Source organism: Amaranthus tricolor, chromosome 1, assembly GCF_026212465.1.
Source record: "Amaranthus tricolor cultivar Red isolate AtriRed21 chromosome 1, ASM2621246v1, whole genome shotgun sequence".
NCBI classification, from domain to species: domain Eukaryota; kingdom Viridiplantae; phylum Streptophyta; class Magnoliopsida; order Caryophyllales; family Amaranthaceae; genus Amaranthus; species Amaranthus tricolor.
In genome coordinates this window covers 33,413,203-33,422,217 of record NC_080047.1, presented here as the reverse complement: position 1 = coordinate 33,422,217, position 9,015 = coordinate 33,413,203, and the positions used below count along the sequence as shown (strand labels likewise).

At 35.7% G+C, this 9,015-nt stretch overlaps 1 protein-coding gene across 1 annotated transcript; it reads left to right on the top strand.

Annotated features, from left to right (window-relative positions):
- Nucleotides 1-5,718: 5,718 nt before the first annotated feature.
- Nucleotides 5,719-7,737, top strand: LOC130808932 (uncharacterized). Its single transcript, XM_057674497.1, has 2 exons — nt 5,719-7,099; nt 7,319-7,737. Exons 1-2 carry the CDS (start codon nt 5,719-5,721, stop codon nt 7,735-7,737), a joined length of 1,800 nt encoding a protein of 599 aa, XP_057530480.1.
- The last annotated feature ends 1,278 nt before the right edge of the window (nt 7,738-9,015 follow it).

The following is a 9,015-nucleotide window of genomic DNA, read 5'->3' as shown; positions in this document are numbered from 1 at the left end:
ATAAAATAACTTACTACCTTATAAACTAGTTTGAAGGCTAATATAAACATATTAATAAAAATTCTAACATAAAATAAAATAATAACATTCCTAATGTAACACTTATCTCATAAACCTACTAGCACTAGTTTATAACATAAATTATTTTTAATATCACTAGAATATAATTTTGCACCTAACTTCCTAAACTTGTTCAAAGATTATTAAATTAACATACTAAAAATACTTTTTGCATACACATACTTAATATAATCTTGATCATAATTTCATTAAACTAACTTCCAACTAAAACATATCAACATGTTTCATACTTTGCATATTATAAAGTAAATATAATGTAAAATTTCACAAAAAGAGTAGGGTAAGAAGTTATACCATACTAACACCAAGGATTAGTACTAAGTACTAATTAGGAAAATAATGAGAAATAAGACCCTCCAAGATAGATAATAATGCTTCAAAGATAATTAATCCAAGCTCCTAAAATAATGATGATCTTCTAAACTCCCAAAATAATTAAATCCAAACTCCAAAATAATAATACATTAAGTACCCAAAGTAATAACCCAATAATGCTCCATAATGATGATGATTTAGCTAAATAAAGAGTGTTCTAAGCTCCATCTTCTTGAATTTATTCAATTAATAATAAAGGCATTAAGGTAGTAAGATTTAAATGAAGTGAAAATATAAGAAAGAATATTAGAAAGATTTGATGATGGTGGTGTAAGTGATCTCATGGCTAAGGGTGTATTTATAATGGGTTTGGACAATTTTGTAGTTTATTAGATTGTATGAAAAAGTATTTTAGGAGTATAGAAGAAGGTTAACTTGTGTAAGCGATTTAGAGTGTGTAAGTGAATGTGTAAGAGTTAGAGTATGTAAGTGAATGTGTAAGAGTTTGGAGTGTAGAAGAAGGTTAGCATGTGTAGGAAAATGGTGATAACTTGTGTAAGTGATGAACATCATGGGTTACTATAGAAAGGATTTTGGTTCATCAAATTTTTGTTCTAGTATGTACAAGTAAATATACTTTAAAATAATGAGTCAATTTGATGATGAAAATATGTAGTTTACTTAGAATATTTTGCTTAAACTATACTTAAAGTTAATAATAAAAATACGACTCAGTTACATATATAAAATAATTAAATCAAAGTTATAAGGTTAAAATAATAAGTAGTAATGTTAGTTTAAGGAAGAAAGTTAAAACGTAATGTTTTACAAAACTGTGAATATAATAATAAAATTTTACATTTCGTACTATAAAATAATAAAATAATTTTTAGTGCTTACAAAAAGATATTAAACAAAATAATATAATTTTTAAGTTTAATATTTGAAAGAAATTACAAAATCGGAAAATGTTTAGGATTAAAGATGGTTTGAAATGGATAACCAAAAGATTAGAGGTTTGAATTGAAAATTTGATATAATTAACCGGAAGATTATGATTAAGAATTTTGACTCCTTTATAACTACCATGAAAATAATCTATTCCTTTCATGAAATCTTTCATTATGATTACAATAGATTCAGGTCATTTTTTGAAAAAAATTAAAATAAGGGGGTATAATCATTGGTTTCCCCAGCTTCAACATTCAGCAGGATATTCTCACTTTAACCTCAGTAGAACCTCAGAATGTGTATTTGGTACACACGTATTTCCTGAAATGGAGCACACGAACCCCCTTTCGCCATAGTTAAAAATAATTTGATCTGTGGAGAAATTTTGAGTCCTCACCTCCAGGGGCCTGGAAACTCAATGATATCTGGACAGTTAGCCAAACTTCCAGCCAGATCCTTTCTGTCAAAGTTGTTGTAAAAGACCCCAAATCATCCCCACCTCTCATGCCTTAACACACACACATACACGCATGAACCAACACTACATACACACTCTCACAAGGTCAACAATAGTTGATCATGAATCCTTAACAGGTGATCCCTTTTTTTAATTTATCTCAAAAATGGGGCACATGACTATTATTTTGTCAATCAGAAAATATAATCTGTTATTATATCTTTCTTATTGATGAAATAATAGTCACATGCCCCATTTGAGATACAATTTGTTAACTTCAGGTCCCTGGGAATAGTTGGTGTGTGCAAGCTGACCCAGATATCCGAGTTATCAAACAAAAAAAGAAAAAAAAATAATTTATTGCATTTACAATTTTAACTTTGTAGGAAACTTGATTCCCTAATCTTTGCAAATATTTTTACCTTTATTTATTTCTGTACGGATGCAAGTTCTATAGCCTCTATATGTGCTGTTATTCTTCGCTCATTTTGCAGAATGCAGATAAGTACATCATTTGGAATACCTTTAAGGCTTTAAACAAACTGCATGCTTATGTAAAAATTTTATGAAATAGATTAACCTTCATTCTTTTATTATAACCCATTTCAAATGATTGTTATCAAATACATTGTACATATCATTGCTTTGGAATACATCATATTTAAAACAATTGCTTTCACAAAGCAATATGTATTCCTTATGAGCTTCACCTTAGCGTACCCAGACTGATAATTTTGGGAGCAAACTTTAGAAAACTTATTCATATGAAATCACTGCTTTGATACATTGAAAATTGCTTTTCTTAATTGGCATAATTATCCCTGAAGAGATTTTTTTATGATGAATCGATGATCTCTCATTGAAAATGTTTTTTTATTACTTCATCTCTGAAATTTGACCTTTTTATCTCCTCTTATCATCCGAAGAGTCAATATTGTTAGTGATGGTTTCATTTATTATTCATTGCCATGTGAGAAAGCTTGATTGGTTGGGTCAGATATGCCTTTGTCTTCCACATGGCATTTCAGGTTTCAGCTTTTCAGGGTTTTCATGTCATTTCCCTCTGCCCAATCACACCCCCATCCCCCTTCTCCAAAACGGGGCTGTTTGTCATAATTTTCTGATAGCCAGGTGTTTGCTCCTTTTCATACGCCCTCCTAGGTCTGAGGCTTCCTAAGTCCTCCTTCCCCGCCCTTGGGATGGGGGCTGTTAGTCAAATTTAATGAAATGAAGTTTTTATTTTTCTGTTTGTTGCTCTTTCTGATATATCTTTGTCACTCAAGTATGAGAGAGCAGTTTGTGTATGAGCTAAAACGTTTAAACTAATTGGGTGTTTTTAGCTCGGGATTATAGACTTTAATTGAGCAGAAGTTATGCTGTTTAGTCTGAAATATAACGAAAAATGGTAATTGGCAGTAAAAGTTATCAATCATATTGCAACATTGGAGCTTAAGTTTGTAATAGATTGGTCCTTCATACCTTTAGTTTCTCATAAATTTAAGAATAATTCTTAACATGGTAGCTGGCATGAAGTTTTAAAATGTCTCATGCAAAGTTATGATGTATGCTATCAGAGGTCAATCGAAATACATCTTTTTCATAACCCCAAATCTTGCCTTGATTTTCCTCTACATGGCTACATCTCCATGATCATTATTATAGCTTTTCCTTTGGTTTTGTGAAGCTAATGTTGTAATTTTAGCATAGTGCACAATGATGCAACTATGATTGCATCATCTGAATGAATCTTTTACTTGTTACCCAACAATTTTTGGTTTTTTTTTTTTTTTATTTTATTTTTTTTTTATATGAAGTTATCTTTGGATATTGTGATTTTTGTTGGAATCTTGTTATGGCCTTGTGTAGAAATATTTATAGAATTATCGGTATGCTGGTTTCAGCTTTAGTGAGTGTAACTCTTTAACTGATTTTGGTACCCCTGCAGCATACAACTTCATCGATGTTTCTATATATATATATATATATATATATATATATATATATATATATATATATATATATATAAAATATATAACATATATAATATATATTTAATTTGGAGGAGGATGAAGGCTAGATAGAAAAGCTCAGCCTTCACTTGTCACTCTCTCAACTGGTGAAGCCAAAGCTAATTATCAACCGAACTGGAATCCAAAGCTAATTGTCAACTTGCAAGGTTCATTTGTACTACTCAACAACCACCAGACCTATGTCTAATTATAATTGACAAGGAAATGTCACTGTTTGATGAGTTGTAGTCTGTTATCTAGATAATGATGTTATGATAGAATTAGGTACAATTGGTACTAGGAGAATATGCTTTGGTTATTTACCCTCGAAGGGGTGTTGGACGGCCTTCTTATTGTCAGGTTCTTGGTATTGCAGGATTGATGGGTGCCCAGGACATGGTAAAATAATCCCCAGCGTTTTTTTTTTTTGTAAAATAACCACCTTTATATCCTAGGATTATCACTTTCCTATATTTTCCACATATTATGATAAAGCTTAAAGCTGGCTTGACCTCAATCATCATATTTTTCCTGGGTAATTCCTCTCATATTCCCTCAATTCATTATGCCCCATATAGCTATCCAAGCATGCCTTCAGAAGTGATTAGTGTCCAGTGATTCTTTCTGAACAAACTCTATTTTCATTTACATGAAGTTGATTTGCTAAATTGTAAAATCTGAGTTGACAAAGCGTGTCTTACCATTTTTAAGTCTATATTTGGTCAACCCATACAAAATTTAGTGCTCGACAGAAATCTTGTGTCTTAATTTGTGTTTTGAGTCTAATTTTTATCCTGTAATTCCAACAGAGAGAGTTTAGAACTTTCAAAACAGAAATCTGCATGAAAGCCATCCATTCATTTAGCAGAGCCCAATCGTATACTCGTCTTTCTCGGTGATTCTGACCATAAATGTTTGTTGGACAGAAGAAGCAATCATAATATCATATCATATTGTCACACTTAAATAAATGGTTTGGAAAATGATACATGTCGTATTCTAAGATCGACTGACAATGACTTATTTTTATTGGATAAAAATTCGTAATACATTCTATCAATCAATAAAAGAGAACACATTGTTAAAATTTGATTTGTTAAAACAGGAATGAACGAATACAAAAATAGAAGTAATTCTAAATTTAATTATTGTGCTGATGATTTTAGTTCTTTTTACATGGATGTTAGACTTTTTATTATTACATAATTATATTTGTCCTTTCAAAAATCGTTGTAACTAATGAAAAAACAATACAAAGTATCATAAATCATATCATTATAAACAATATCAAATATGATTATTAGAACCGATACTGATCTACAATTTTACGATTTTACGATTCCAAAATTTCAAAAATTGGCCGCTGTTAGAAAGTCCTTTGAAATTCATCTGTTTGGAATATCAATCACCTCTAATTTATTAGTATAATTATGGGAAAGGATGTTTATATTATGCAGTTATTATGCAGTTACAGCAGTTACATTGCTGTTACAGCGGTTACATTGCAGTTACAGCAGTTACATTTTGTCAGTTACTATAATTGAATGGTGCTGTATTCATGTATATATAGAATATAATACTTTGTAATAAACAAGAAAAAAAACAGAAACTGTACTTTGATAAACCAGAAATTCAATTATTGTCAAATCTTCATAATATCAGAGCCATAGGGTTTGGATCCGGAAAAGGCATCATCATCTACCGTTTCTTACCTTGCAAATGGCCGATTTATCAGATTTATCAGAAGAGCAAACACAGCAAACCCTAATGTCAATGGAACAGATGGAACAAATATTTCAGATGTTCCAGAACCTCAACAAAGCAAATAATCAGACTGAAAATCCAACATCACTCAAAATTTCAGAGAAACTTACATACCACAATTATACAAAATGATGCAAATTAATGCACATCGCAATTGGAGGTCGGGGGCGGCTCAGCCACATCACTGCCGGACCCCCACCACCGTCAGACCCAAATTATATCCAATGGGAACAAAGAGATGCCATGGTCATAGCATGGATAATTGAAAACATAGATGGAGATATCGTAAATCAATTCCTGGACTACACAACAGCACACAGCCTATGGCAAGGGATTGAAACTCTTTTAGGATGTGGTCGGGACGAACTGCAAATTTTTGATTTGAGTTCAAAGGCAGCGACATTAAGGCAGGACAATGATACTATCGAAGGATACTACGGTAAACTCAACATACTATGGAAAGAAATTGATCGGAGAATGCCAAATCCAATGACATGCCCACAGGATATAACAGAATTCAACAAATACATCCAAAGACAGAGACTTTATCAATTCCTCACGGGGATTAATGACAGCCTAGACAAAGAAAGAAGGGAAATTCTTAATAGTGAACCGTTACCAATGGTGGAGACAGCCTATGCATCAATTAGAAGGGAGATCACACGCCGGAAAATTATGAACGGCGTCTCATCACCGGGGACTCGTCCCTTAGAGATTGGATCGGGATTAGCCACGAGAAACAAACCTTTCCAAAGAAGCCGAGAAGAGGATGACCGGAGGAAACTCCGATGCATTCACTGTGGTGGTTCCAGGCATACAAAGGAGGGTTGCTTCAAACTTGTGGGGTACCCTGAGTGGTGGGACGATCTACAGAAAAGGAGAGCCGCCACCAAGGCACCGGCAAGCCGGACCGGCGGCAAGGCTAACCTTGGTACTGCCGATCAACCGACATCATGTCTGAAATCAGGTGAACCAGAAGGATGGAGCAAAGGGGAAGGAGAAGTGACCGTAACTACAGAACAGGAGGCCAACCATGGTGAGAAACGGGAATGGGAAGAGAAAGGAACAATAGCCGTCAAGCAAGGGAAAGGGAAAGGGACGCCTAACCCTAAATGTCCCACCACCCCCTTTTATAACCATCAAACCCTAAATACTCCTCCCTCACAATCTTCCGGCCCAATTTCCATCCCCAGGCCCAATAACTCTTCTGGCCCACAAAACACCAATTCCAAAGGGCTCCTTAGTCATAACACAAATTCTCAATGGATATTTGACTGTGGGGCAACCGATACGATGACCTTCGACCACAGTGATTTTTTATCCACCCATCCTACTAACCGAACCCATATCCGGATGGCTAATGGAGATTGTGTACCGGTTGCCCACGCTGGAGCAGTCAATATCTCTCCCTCTCTTCATCTTAAAAATTGTTTACTCATTCCCACTTTATCTCATAAATTATTGTCAGTTAGCCAGTTAACCAAGGACTTAAATTGTACTGTGCTTTTAACTTCTGACAATTGTATTGTGCAGGATGCTCAGACGGGGACGATCATTGGGCGTGGTACTGAACGAGATGGACTCTACTATGTTGATGAGGTGATTCAAAATAGTGGTGCAATGCTTGCTCATGGATCTCCTGCTCACCAATTGAGGACTTGGCATCGTCGCTTAGGTCATCCATCCCTAAGTTATTTAAAACAACTTTTTCCTTCTCTTAATAATTGTACTAAATCCTTAGATTGTGAAACTTGTGTACTCGCTAAGAGCCATAAACACTCTTATTCTTCTAGTAATACTCGTGCTCCCAAACCCTTTGATGTAGTGCATTCTGATGTATGGGGTCCAGCCCCACATACTACCCCTCATGGTTTTTCATATTTTGTGTTATTTATTGATGATTGCTCTCGGATGTGCTGGGTTTATTTTTTGAAACACAAATATGAGGTTTTTGATGTCTTTGTCACATATTATAACATGATCCTCACTCAGTTCCATGTTAAACTTAAAATCCTTCGCTCAGATAATGGTGGTGAATATATCTCTCTTGCAATGAAACAATTTTTCTTGATAATGGTCTTATTCATCAAACATCCTGCCCTGACACTCCACAACAAAATGGGGTTGCTGAACGAAAAAACTGTACTCTTCTTGAGGTAGCACGCGCTCTCATGTTTGACACTCAAGTACCTGTCCAATATTGGCCTGAGGCTATTGCTACAGCCACATATCTCACCAACCGCCTACCTCACAAAATCCTTAACTTCCAGACTCCTCTTGCCACACTCAATACCTTTACTCCTGTTCCCTCTTCTCACTCCCTTCCACCTCGAATCTTCGGATGTGTTGTGTATGTCCATCTTCCATCTAGAGTCCGAACAAAGTTTGAACCACGGGCAGTCAAATGTGTGTTTCTTGGGTATGGCACTACACAAAAGGGTTACCGATGTTATGATCCCGTCCATCACAAACTTTATACCACCATGGACTGTGACTTCTTTGAACAATCTCCTTACTTCACCCAGCCTCAATCTCAGGGGGAGATTATGAATGAGGATCTCAGCTGGTTGATTCATCCCTTGGCTGACAGTCGAGCTCCCAAAGAGCAAGTAGGTACTACCACCGATATTGCCACCGACATTGTTACTGAATCATCTCCTCAGACTACCACTCCAGTCCCTGAGCATCCGGCCGAACAAGAGGTAACACCGAGTCCTACTGCTCCTTTCATTGATATATCCACTGACCATATTGTGCCAAGTAGTAGTGTGATCCCCAGGAAATATAATCTGCCCCCTCGAAGTACAAGAGAAATGCCTCATAAGCGGTATGATCCTGAGTATGAATCCCAGAGATCCCGATATCCTATTGGTAGACCGAGTGATGAACAACTATCACAAACAGCTGTTGCCTTCAATGCATCCCTTTATTCCAGTACTATTCCGCAAACCACTGAAGAAGCCCTCCAAGAACCAAAGTGGAAGCAAGCTATGGACGAAGAGATCATAGCTCTCCAGAAAAATGGAACGTGGGAGAAGTGTAGATTACCAGATGATAAGAACACAGTTGGCTGCAAATGGGTTTTTTCAGTCAAGTATCATGCTGATAGAACCATTGAGCGGTATAAGGCAAGGCTTGTTGCTAAATGGTACACACAAACTTACGGGGTAGACTACTCGGAAACATTCTCACCTGTGGCTAAAATTGATACCATTCGGGTCCTCTTCTCAGTAGCAGCAAATAAAGAGTGGCCTCTGTTTCAATTTGATGTAAAAAATGCCTTCCTACATGGAGAGATTGAAGAAGAGGTTTACATGAAGCCACCTCCCGGGTACACAGATAAGTTTAGCCAAGGAGAGGGGTGTCGACTTAAAAGAGCTCTATGCGGCTTAAAACAATCCCCTAGAGCGTGGTTTGGGAGATTCACTACAGCAATGA

Excerpts from the sequence above, each read along its gene's own strand:
- LOC130808932 (XM_057674497.1), top strand. The coding sequence starts at position 5,719 with ATGCACATCGCAATTGGAGGTCGGGGGCGGCTCAGCCACATCACTGCC. Across the intron at positions 7,100-7,318 it reads GCTTTTAACTTCTGACAATT|ATTGTGAAACTTGTGTACTC; the intron begins GTATTGTGCAGG and ends CTAAATCCTTAG.